The sequence below is a fragment of the Corapipo altera genome, unplaced genomic scaffold (assembly GCF_003945725.1).
Source record: "Corapipo altera isolate COAL_440 unplaced genomic scaffold, ASM394572v1 131645, whole genome shotgun sequence".
Taxonomy (NCBI): Eukaryota; Metazoa; Chordata; class Aves; order Passeriformes; family Pipridae; genus Corapipo; species Corapipo altera.
In genome coordinates, this window is record NW_020885408.1 from 3,711 (window position 1) to 15,591 (window position 11,881).

At 60.8% G+C, this 11,881-nt stretch overlaps 1 protein-coding gene across 1 annotated transcript; it reads left to right on the forward strand.

Annotated features, from left to right (window-relative positions):
• The first annotated feature begins 444 nt into the window (after nucleotides 1-444).
• Nucleotides 445-11,705, forward strand: LOC113940476 (serine--tRNA ligase, cytoplasmic-like). The gene is made up of 9 exons (XM_027631623.1): nucleotides 445-681; nucleotides 3,162-3,232; nucleotides 4,301-4,381; nucleotides 5,096-5,254; nucleotides 7,274-7,417; nucleotides 7,759-7,914; nucleotides 10,110-10,331; nucleotides 10,685-10,814; nucleotides 11,401-11,705. The coding sequence occupies exons 1-9, from the start codon at nucleotides 546-548 to the stop codon at nucleotides 11,688-11,690; spliced, it is 1,389 nt and encodes a 462-aa protein (XP_027487424.1). The 5' UTR covers nucleotides 445-545; the 3' UTR covers nucleotides 11,691-11,705.
• Nucleotides 11,706-11,881: the final 176 nt, after the last annotated feature.

The window sequence follows — 11,881 nt, forward strand, 5'->3', positions numbered from 1 at the left end:
TTTTCAGAGGTTTTGAGAGGGGTTGGGTGGGATTTGGGGGTTTTCAGGGGTTTTCAGGGGGGTTGGGGGCGATTTGGGGGATTTCAGGGGCTATGAGGGGACTCGAGGGAGTTCAGGGGTTATGGGGGGTTTTGGGGGGGATTTGGGAGAGTTTTCACCTAAACCGCCTGAAACCCCCTTAGATCCTCCCCCCCAGTCCCCCACACCCCCTGAGATCCCCCCAACCCCCCCGTAACCCCTGAAACTCCTCAAATCCCTGCAACCCTGACACCCCCCCAAATCTCCCCATAATCCCCCCACAGCCCCTGAAACTCCCCCAAAACCACCTAAAACTCCCCACATCCCCCCTCATACCTCCCGAAACCCCCCCCAAACCAGGTTGGTCCTCCTGCTGCAAGGGGGCGCTGCTTCTCCCGCCACTCAGGCCCCGCCCCCTTTTGCACAGCCCACGCCCCGCCCATTTGGCGCATGCGCAGTGCGGCTTCTCCCGAGCTCCCCTACCCGTGCTCCGGATCCCAATTCCGGTCCCGATCCCGCTCCCCGTCATGGTGCTGGACCTCGACCTGTTCCGCGCCGACAAGGGCGGAGACCCCGCCATGGTGCGGGAGATGCAGCGCAAGCGCTTCAAGGACCCCGCGCTCGTGGACGCGCTCGTGCGCGCGGACGGAGCCTGGAGGAGGTGTACGTGGGGGGGCGGCGGGGGGGAGACCCCCGGGAGGGGCGTGGGGGAACCCCGAGGGGTTGTCACGCCCTGTCCTCTGTCCTTTGTCACCCCAGGTCACCTCCAGCCACCCCCCAGGCCAGTGATGGGACTCCAGGTGATGGGACACCCCCCTTGCTCCTTCCAAGGGATGGAGGATCCCCCCGGCAGGGGATTGGGAGACCCCTGGGAGTGGCGTGGGGAGACCCCCCCCAGGGGTTGTTACCCACTGCTCCCTGTCCCTTGTCCCCCCCGGTCACGCGCAGTCGCCCCCCAGCCTGGTGGTGGGACCCGTCCCTGGGAATGGGGGTCCCCAGGTGATGAGACCCCTCCCCCATTTTCTCTCTTCTGGGGATGGGGGACCCCCGGGATGGAGGTTGGGGCACCCCTCAGGGCTTGTCACCCCCTCTCCCCTGTCCTTTGTCACCCCCCGGCCGCCCCCAGCCTTGTGGTGGGACCCCCCCCGGGGATTTAGGACCCTCGGGATTGGGATGGGGGGATCTCCGAGGGGTTGTCACCCCCTGTCCCCTCGGTCACCCCCAGGTGATGGGACCCCCCCCTCCTTGTTCCTCACAAGGGATGGGAGCGATGTGGGGTCCCTACCCCCTGATTTGGGATTCTACCCCCCGATTTGGGGTCCCATCCCCCCTCTTTGGGCTCCCACCCCGGAGCGGCTCGGGGAGGCGGCAGGAGCCGCATCCCAGTGTTTCCCGGCAGGATTTGGGGCCGTGGGATGTTCCCTCCGCCCCACCCTTGGGTGCCGAGCGCGGGGTGGGGGATGAGATGGGGTGGGCGCCCCGCAATCCCGCCGTTCCCACGCCCCCTCCCCAGGGGGTGGAAGCGGCGCCGGGGGCTCCCCTTTCCTCCCGATCTCTCCCTGTCCTTGTGGGATCGGGCCCTGCTTTAGCCCGGAGCGTTTCATCCCACGGGATCCTCCCGTTCCCAGCGACCCTCCCGCGGGCTCGGGACCCCCGGCACGGGGTGACAGGGCTGGCAGAGGGTGGCAGGGGGGACAGGAGGTGGCAGAGGGGACAGGAGGTGACAGGAGGTGGCGCAGGGTGGCGGCCGCGTGGCTGATGCAATCCCGCGGCGCCGCGGGACCCCCGCGACGGGGGGGCTGGGGGTGGCAGGGCTGGCAGGGGGTGACAGGGATGGCAGAGGGTGACAAGGCTGGCAGGGGGTGACAGGAGGTGGCAGAGGGTGGCGCAGAGTGGTGGCCGCGTGGCTGATGCAATCCCGCGGTACCCATCCTATCCCATCCCATCCCATCCCATTCCCTATTCCCTGGCTCGGGGTTGCCCCCCCAGGACCGATTCCCCCGTGTGATTTGGGGTGTCACCTTCCCAGAGTGACCCTGATTTGGGGTGTCACTCCAATTTGGGGTGACCCTGTTTTAGGATGTCACCCTCTTGGGGTGACCCTGATTTGGGGTGTCACCCTGATTTGGGGTGTCACCGTTTTTTGGGGTGACCCTTATTTGGGGTGTCACTCCAATTTAGGGTGACTCTGTTTGGAGATGTCACCCTCTTGGGGTTACCCTGATTTGGGGTGTCACCCTGATTTGGAGTGGCCCCGATTTGGGAGTACCATCCTGGTGTGGGGGGCCACAGACTGGCATGGGGGTCCCAGTGGAGAGGGGGGTTTCCCATCTCGGTGTGGGGGGTGTCAGTGGAGTGGGGGGTTCCCATCTCGGTGGGAGGGTTCCAGCCCAGTGTGAGGGTCCCATCTTGGCATGGGGAGGGTCCCAGCCCAGTGTGGGAGTCCCCAGTGTGTGTGGGGTGTCCCAGCTTGACATGGGAGTGCCAGTGCAACATGGGGGTCCTATCCTGGTGTGGGGGGTCCCAGCCCAGTGCAGGGGGACTGTCCTGCAGGGGGGTCCCAGCATGATGCTGGGGGTCCCAGCCTGGCATGGGGGTCTCAGCCCAGCATGGGCGATCCCAACATGGGAGTCTCAGCCCAGCATAATAGATCCCAACATGGGGGTCTCAGCCCAGCATAGGAGATCCCAACATGGGGGTCCCAGCCTGGAGTGGGGGTGTTCCATCCCAATGGGAGGTCCCATCCTGGCATGGGGGTCCCAGCCCAGTGTGGGGGTGCCAGCCTGGAGTGGAGGTGTCCTGTCCCACCACAGGGAGGTCCCATCCTGCCCTGGGGGTCCCAGGGGTCACTCCAGATGTTTTCCATCCCCACCCCACCCAAACCCTGGGGCATTCCCAGAGCTGCAACTCCCCTCCTGCTCCCGGGGGGGCTTCCCATGGCCCCTGGGGGCCCCAGCCCAGTCCCACCCCCTCTGAGAGCCCCCCTTCCTCTCCAGGAGACCCCAGCCCAGTCCCACCCCCTCTGAGAGCCCCCCCTTCCCCTCCAGGAGACCCCAGCCCAGTCCCACCCCCTCTGAGAGCCCCCCCTCCTCTCCAGGAGACCCCAGTCCCACCCCCTCTGAGAGCCCCTCCTTCCTCTCCAGGCAGGTTTCGTGCCGACAACCTGAACAAGCTGAAGAACCTTTGCAGCAAAACCATTGGGGACAAGATGAAGGTGGGCACCACGGGGGCACCAGCCAGGGCCACCCCATCCCAGCCCTCCAGCCCCCTCCCTGGTGCCTCCCCCCACTCCCAGATCTCTCCCTGGTGCCCCCCCCCCATCCTCCTAGACCTCTCCCTGGTGCCCCCCTCTCACTCCCAGCCCCCTTGGTCTCTCCCTCCTGTCCCTGGGGGTGTTTCCCCCCAGCCCCTCCCAGTGCCCCCCCCAGGCTGGTGGTGGGGGACCCCTGTGTCCCTCCCTGCCACCACCCCCCCTCCCCTCCCCACATTGATCCCTGAAGCCCCTTGAGTGGGGGTGACCTTTGGGGGTCCCTCCCACCCCCTCAGCCCTTTGGGGAGCCCTCCCCATCCTCCCCAACCCATTTGGGGTATCCTTTCCCCCCTCTCCAGTCCTTTTAGGGGTCTCTCCCACCCCCTTCCCTGGCCCTTTTTGGGAGTTCCTCCCTCCTCCACTCCCCACCAGCCCTTTTGGGGTCCCTCCCACCCCCTTAGCCCTTTGGGGATCCCTCCCACTCCTCCCTCCCCAACCTTTTGGGGTGTTTCCTCTCTCCTCCCTCCCCAACCATTTTAGGCCTCTCCACTTCCTCCCCAGCCCTTTTGGGGTCCCTCCCTTCTCCACCCTCCCCCAGCCCTTTTAGGGGTTTCTCCCACCCCCTTCCCTGGCCCTTTTTGGGAGTTCCTCCCTCCTGCACTCCCCAGCAGCCCTTTGGGGGTCCCTCCCTCCCCCCCCCTCCCACCATCCTTTGAGGTATTCCTTCCTCCTCTCTCCAACCCTTTGGGGGGTCCCTCCCACCCCCTTCCCCAACTCTTTGGGGGTCCCTTCCCTCCTCCACTTCCCCCCCAGCCCTTTGGGGTGATTTCTCTCCCCCCTCCTGCCCAACCCTTTGGGGGGTTCCTCTGTCCTCCACCCCCTTTCTTGGCCCTTTTAGGGGTCCCTCCCTCCCCCCTCAGCCCTTTGGGGGTCCCTCCCTGCCTGCTCCCCTCCCCCTTGTGTCCCTGAGGGAGGTTTCCCACTGGAATTTCCCCCGTTAACCCTCTTGGGGTCCCTTTTACCGCCCCGCAGAGGAAGGAGCCAGTGGGGACGGACGAGTCAGTCCCAGAGAGTGCCCGGAACCTGGAGGGGCTCACGGCCGATGTGCTGGGGGTGAGTGGGACCGCTGGAGCCCCCTGTGTCCCCAGAGCCACCCCTGTGCCCTTCCGAGTCCCCCTGTGCTCCCTGAGCTTCCCTGAGCCCCACCATGCTGGATCCGGGATTTGTGGTGCTGGATCCGGGATTTGTGGTGCTGGATCTAGAATCTGTGGTGCTGGATCCAGGCTTTGTGGTGCCGAATCCGGGATTTGCTGTGCTGGATCCAGGATTTGCTGTGCTGGATCTGGGATTTGCCGTGCTGGATCCAGGATTTGCCGTGCTGGATCCAGGATTTGCCGTGCTGGATCTGGGATTTGCTGTGCAGATTCTGGGATTTGCCATGCTGGATCTGGGATTTGCTGTGCAGATTCTGGGATTTGCCATGCTGGATCTGGGATTTGCTGTGCAGATTCTGGGATTTGCCATGCTGGATCTGGGATTTGCTGTGCGGGTTCTGGGATTTGCTGTGCTGGATCTGGGATTTGCCGTGCTGGATTCAGGATTTGCCATGCAGGTTCTGGGATTTGCCATGTGGGTTCCGGGATTTGCTGTGCAGGTTCTGGGATTTGCTGTGTGGGTTCCAGGATTTGCTGTGCAGGTTCTGGGATTTGCCGTGTGGGTTCTGGGATTTGCCGTGCTGGATCCAGGATTTGCCATGCTGGGCCACCTCCCCCCTGTCCCCAGGGGTCCCTGCCCTGAGCAGGGTCTCTCCGCGGGGTCTCTCCGCAGGCTCTCCAGGTGTCCCAGATCAAGCAGCTCCGGCTGCTCATCGACGAGGCCATCCAGGAATGTGACTCGGAGCGGCTCCGGCTCGAGGCTGAGCGGTTTGAGAGCCTGCGGGAGATCGGGAACCTGCTGCACCCCTCTGTGCCCATCAGCAACGACGAGGTGGGACAGGGACAGGGACACGGACAGGGACGGGGAAAGGCACCTGGGACACGGGACAGGGACAGGATGGGGAAAGGCACCTGTAACATAGGGAGAAGGGGACAGGAAAAGGCATGTGGGACACTGGAAGAGGGACAGGGACAGGGAAAGGCACATGGGACACGGGGAGTGAGGTGGGGACACAGGGAGGGAGGTGGGGACATGGGGAAGGAGATGGAGACAGTGGGAAGAAGATAGGGATGGGACATGGGGAGGGAGGTGAGAGACAGAGAGGGAGATGGGACACGAGGTCAGAGATGGGGATGGGACATAAGAGGGGAGATGGAGACACGGGGAGGGAGGTGGGGATGGGACGGGGAGAGGAGGGACGTGGGACAGGGAGAGAAGTGGATACGTGGGGAGGGAGCTGGGGACACAGAGATGGGGACACAGGGATGGATGGGGCATGAGGAGGGAGATGAGGAGAAGGGTGGGAATAGGGTGAGGGACATGGGGATGGGGACATGGGGGGATGGATGGGGCATGAGGGGGGTGGGGATAGGGGGAGAGAGATGGGACATAGGGAAGGAGGTGGAGACATGAGGAGGGAAAGAGGGAGAAGGGGAAGGAGATGGGGATGGGGCACAGGGAGGGAGATGGGACATGGGGAGGGAAGTGGGGACACAAGGAGATGGATGGGAGGGGTGGCACAGGATGGGACACTGGGAGTGAGATGGGGATACGGGCAGGGAGAGGGTCACGGAGAGGGAAGTGGGGATGGGGAACAGGGAGGGAGGTGGACATGGGACCAGGAGAGACATGGACGGGGGAGGGAGGGGGTGACATGGGGAGGAAGGTGGGACAGGGGTAGGGAGATGGAACACAGGGGCCACAGGGAGATGGGTGGGGACACAGGGAGGGAGGTGGGGACGCAGGGCCATGGCAGAGGGGCCCAGAGCTGGGGGGTGCCAGGGGGATCCCCCCCAGGCTGGAGCAGCCGGCACAGAGTCCCGCCAGGAGCACACAAAGGGCGACTCAGACAGCACCAGGCACCCCTTTGTTGGGAGAATCCATGGGAAAGGCTCCTCCCGAGGGGGGGCTGACTCTCCCCTCCACTGCCTCCATTCATCCCAGGAATGTTTGGCCAGGGAACACCTCGGGCCCTGTGCCAACGGGCCTCCTAACCAGGGTCAGCCTGGGCAGGCTGGGCTCCCAAACTGGGCCCAGTGCAGTGCAGGAACTGGGCCCAGTGCAGTGCAGGGACTGGGCTGGGGGGTGATGGGGTCGGGGGCCCCAAATCCTCCTTTCTGGGCTGGGGTCGGTCTGGGGAGTCTGGGCTCCCAAACTGGGCCCGTATTGTAGCATTTGTAATATTTGTAATATGTAATATGCTTACTATTTAATATTTTTAATATGTAATAGGGATAGTATTTACATATATTACACATTTTAATATTACATATTCAAATATTACATTTTACAGATATGTAATATTTGTAATACATGTAATATGTAATATTTATAATATGTAATATGTGTAATATTTACATATTTTACATTTTACAGGTATACAGTATTCGTAATATGTAATGTTTGTATTGACCACTGGTCCCAGTGCAGTGCAGGGACTGGTGTGGGGGTGTGATGGGGTGATGGAACCCAAATCCTCTCCTCTGAGCTAGGGTCAGGCAGGGGGGTCCGGACTCCAAAACTGGGCCCAGACTGTAACATCTGTAATATTTGTAATGTAACATTTGTAATATGTCATATTTGTAACGACCACTGGGCCCAGGGGTCACTGGGATGTTCAGGTGGGAATTTGGGGGGGTGCCAGGTGCCACTGTGGGATCCCAGCAGGGATTTCAGGGTGTATTCAGGCTCACCATGGGGTTCCAGCAGGAATCTGGGGGCACCCACTGTCACCACGGGGTTCCTGGCGGGAATTCGGGCTGTACTTGGTATCCCTGTGGTAGTCCTTGGGAATTTGGGGTGTTATGGGGCACTGAGTGATGGGCCCCAAATTCTACTCTCTTCATGCAGGATGTGGACAACAAGGTGGAGCGGGTGTGGGGCGACTGTAGCTGCAGAAAGAAGTATTCCCATGTGGATCTGGTGGTGATGGTGGATGGCTTTGAGGGCGAGAAGGGGGTTGTGGTGGCCGGGAGCCGCGGCTACTTCCTGAAGGTGAGGGCTGGGACCCCCACAGGGGTGTGGAATGGTTGGGATCCAGGGGGGATGAGGTGGGATGGGGGTCTTGGTTTCTCCTCTGCCAGGTGGGATGGTGGGAGTGGTGGTGTGGGATGGACTGTGACCCGGGTGGTACCTCTGGATCCATCCCTGGGATGATGGGAGCCCCCATGGGGGTGGTGTGGGATGGACCCTGGCCCGGGTGGTGCCTCTGGATCCGTCCCCATCTGGGACGACGCTGGTCCCGAGAGCTGGAGCAGCTCCATGGGATCTGCTGAGCAGGGTGGATGGCCCAGCGTGGTGTGAGCATGACAGGCGGTGTCCCCCCATGTCCCCAGGGTCCCTTGGTGTTCCTGGAGCAGGCCCTGATCCAGTACGCCCTGCAGAGCCTGCGAGCCCGGGGCTACACCCCGGTCTACACCCCCTTCTTCATGCGCAAGGAGGTCATGCAGGAGGTGGCCCAGCTCAGCCAGTTCGACGAGGAGCTCTACAAGGTCTGGGCTTTGGAGTGGCATTTGGGGTGGCATTTGGGGCCCAGACACCCCCCTGGGGCTGTGGCTGTGGGGAGGGAGGTGGTGGGGTCCCCTCTGTTCCAGTGGTGACAGCAGTGGTGGTTCCCTTCCCCTCTCCTTGGGGTCAGTCTTCAGGAGTGACACACGATGGCTATGAGGTGACAAGGAGGTGGCTCATCTGAGGTCCATCTCCATGGGCAGCATGTTGTGGTGACAAGGAGGTGGCTTGTGATGGTGATGAGGTGGTAAGGAGGTGGCTGGTCGCTGGGGTCCATGTCCATAGGTGACATGAGGTGACAAGGAGGTGGTTTGTCTCTGGGGTCCATTTTCATGGGTGACATGTTATGGCCATGAGGCGACAGGGACTTGTCTCATCTCTGGGGTCCATGTTTGTGGCTGGCACATGATGGCCATGAGGTGACAAAGAGGTGGTTCATCTCAGGTCCGTCTCCATGGCTGGCATGTTGTGGTGACAAGGAGGTGGCTGGTCTCTGGGGTCCATCTCCACGGGTGACATGAGGTGACAGAGAGTTGTGTCACCTCTGGGGTCCATTTCCATGGGTGACATGTTTTGGTGACAAGAAGGTGGCAGGTCTCTGGGATCCATGTTCATTGGTGACACATGATGGTGATGAGGTGACGAAGAGGTGTCTCATCTCTGGGGTCCATTTCCATGGGAGACAAGGAGGTGACAGCTCTCTGGGGTCCGTGTTGATGGGTGACACATTGATGGTGATGAGGTGACCAGGAGGTGGCCGATCTTTGGGGTCCATCTCCATGGCTGACATGTGATGGCAGTGCAGTGACAGGGAGGTGGCTTGTGACGGTGATGAGGTGACGAGGAGGTGGCTCATCTCTGGGATCCACCTCCATAGGTGACATGTTTTGGTGGCAAGGAGGTGGCTGCTCTCTTGGGTCCATCTCCAGGGGTGACACATGATGACCGTGAGGTGACAAGAAGGTGGCTCATCCCTGGGGTTCGTCTGCAGGAGAAATATATTGTGGTGACACTGCAGTGACAAGGAAGTTGCTCATCTTTGGGGTCCATCCCCCTGAATGACATGGTGACAAAGAAATGCCTTTTGATGGGGATGAGATGACAAGGAGCTGGTTCATCTTGGGTCCGTCTCCATGGGCGACATGTGATGGCCATGAGGTGACAGGGAGGTGTTTCATCTCTGGGGTCCATCTCTACAGGTGACATGTTGTGGTGACAAGGAGGTGGCAGGTCTCTGGGACCTCAGGTGACAAGAAAGTGGCTTGTAATGGTGATGAGGTGACAAGAAGGTGGCTGATCCTTAGAGTCCACCTCCATGGGTGACACATTTTGGTGATGAAGTGGCCTGTTTTTTGGCTCTGTCTCCACGGGTGACACATTGATGGTGATGAGGTGACAAGGAGGTGTCTGATCTTTGGGGTTCACCTCCATGGGTGGCACATTTTGGTGCTGAAGGGGCCCGTTTCTTGGCTCCACCTCTGTGAGTGACACATTTTGGTGATGAAGGGGCCCATCTCTTGGCTCCATCATCACAGGTGACATGTTTTGGTGACAAGGAGATAGCTTGTGCTGGCCCTGAGGTGACAAGGCTGGTGTCTTGTCTCCACTTCCATGGGTGACACAGGTACCTCCTCCCTGTCCCCAACTCTTTGAAACCCCCCCAACCCCCGGGACAAGCAGCATCTCCCACCCCCATCCCCCAACCCCTCCATGGGGCACACTCACAAACTGCTGACAACATGGGAGCGGAGGAGGGAAAAGGCAACGTCCTCCCCAAAAGGTTCCTCTGCAGGTGGGTCAAACCTGTCCGATGAAGTCCGAGCAGGTCCGGGCACAGAACGGGTCTGGGGGCAGAACAGGGTGCAGGAAACAAAGGCAAACTGGAGCCAGAAAACAGCCAGCTGACCAGGCTGAGAACAAAATGGCCTCAGAGCCTTTCCAACACACACACCTTGAGTTAAGGCAAAAGTGAAGTGTGCCCAGTTTCCAAGGGGAGAAGACAAAAAACTCCTCACTCTTCCCCACAGTTTTTAGGAGGGCCATCAGCTTGGAATGCCCAAGGCAAACCACCCTCCTCATTCAACATCTTTCTTTCACAGAGGCAGGGGAAAGAAAAATTCCTGCTTGGTTTTTTTGAACAAGCAAACCTCTGACACGCCGCTGTCCCCTGTGCCCGCAGGTGATCGGGAAGGGCAGCGAGCGAGCAGAGGACAATTCCGTGGAGGAGAAGTACCTGATCGCCACGTCGGAGCAGCCCATCGCCGCCCTGCACCGCGACGAGTGGCTGCACCCCGAGGAGCTGCCGCTGCGCTACGCCGGCATCAGCACCTGCTTCCGCCAGGAGGTGGGATCCCACGGCCGGGACACGCGCGGCATCTTCCGTGTCCACCAATTCGAGAAGGTGACAGGCTCGGGGGTGCTGGGGCCAGCAGGGGATTCCCGGGGGGATCCAGGGGGGTGTTTGCGGTCATAAGGGGTTCCAATGGGATTTTGGGGTGTTCCTGGTGGGAATTCAGGGTGTGCCCGGTGTCACCACAGCATTCCCAGTGGGAATTTGGGGTGTCCCCAATGTCACCAGGGGATTCCTGGTGGGAATTTGGGGTGTCCCCAGTGTCACAACAGCATTCCCAATGGGAATTCCGGGTGTCCCCCATGTCACCATGGCATTCCCATTGGGAATTCTGGGTGTCCCCAGTGTCACCACGGCATTCCCTTGGGAATTCCGAGTGTCCCCAGCGTTCCCTTCTCCTGCAGATCGAGCAGTTTGTTTACTCCTCCCCCCACGACAACAAGTCCTGGGAACTGTTTGAGGAGATGATCTCCACGGCCGAGGAATTCTACCAATCCCTCGGGATTCCCTATCACATCGTCAACATCGTCTCGGGTACAGCTCCGCCAGCACATTCCTGGTGCCCCCTGGCCCTGACCCCTTTCCAGCTCAGCATTCCGTCCCCAGACCTCGGGAGGAGGAGGAGGAGGAGGGAGGGAAGGGTGTGTTTTATTTGCTGTGGAATTCTGTGGGTCTGTGGGAAGGGGCGTGGGATGGATTGTCCCTGCTAGCCCTTCCAGAGGGACAGTGGGAGTGTCCCGGCTCCTCCTGGAAGTGCTGACAGGGGAATGATCCTGATAAAGGCTCCCTGGGATGAGTGGGACTCCTTCATCCCTGGGGCAGGGCAGGAATCCCTCATCCCCAGGGAATCCCTCATCCCCATGGGATCCCTCACCCCATGGAATCCCTCATCCCCATGGCAGAGCAGGAATCCCTCACCCCATGGAATCCCTCATCCCCATGGCAGAGCAGGAATCCCTCACCCCATGGAATCCCTCATCCCCAGGGAATCCCTCATCCCTGTGGCAGAGCAGGAATCCCTCATCCCATGGGATCCCTCAACCCCAGGACAGGCACACTCAGGGCAGACAGTGGGCCCCCCCCAACTCCCCGCTCAGCCCTGTGTCCCTGCTGTCCCCAGGCTCCCTGAACCACGCAGCCAGCAAAAAGCTGGATCTGGAGGCCTGGTTTCCCGGCTCTGGAGCCTTCCGGGAGCTCGTGTCCTGCTCCAACTGCACCGACTACCAGGCACGGCGGCTGCGCATCCGCTACGGCCAGACCAAGAAAATGATGGACAAGGTGAGCCTGGGGGTTCTGGGGGGGCCCGCCTGTGTCCCCCATCCCTCTCTGTGTCACTCGTGTCCCCCTGGAGCACTCCGGAGCCATGAGCTCACGGGCTCAACCAGGGCTTTAAAACAGAAATATATGTAGGGCTCGTTAATACCTCGAGATATTGGCAAGAGAACGAGCCCGGACTTGTTCCCAAGAGATGTTTTTAGTGACAATTTAGGGGAGGAAATGAGGGAACTTGAAGAGGTTCCAAAGGGCACCACACAAGGGGGACTAAAATGTTCTACCACAACAACAACACTGCCCCAGCACAGACTGATCCACAGCACTGG

What these genes read in the sequence shown, in the direction of transcription:
- LOC113940476 (XM_027631623.1), top strand. Translation starts at nt 546, where the DNA reads ATGGTGCTGGACCTCGACCTGTTCCGCGCCGACAAGGGCGGAGACCCC. An exon ending in CCATTGGGGACAAGATGAAG is followed by an intron (nt 3,233 to 4,300) that starts GTGGGCACCACG and finishes ACCGCCCCGCAG; the next exon opens with AGGAAGGAGCCAGTGGGGAC. An exon ending in TCACGGCCGATGTGCTGGGG is followed by an intron (nt 4,382 to 5,095) that starts GTGAGTGGGACC and finishes GTCTCTCCGCAG; the next exon opens with GCTCTCCAGGTGTCCCAGAT.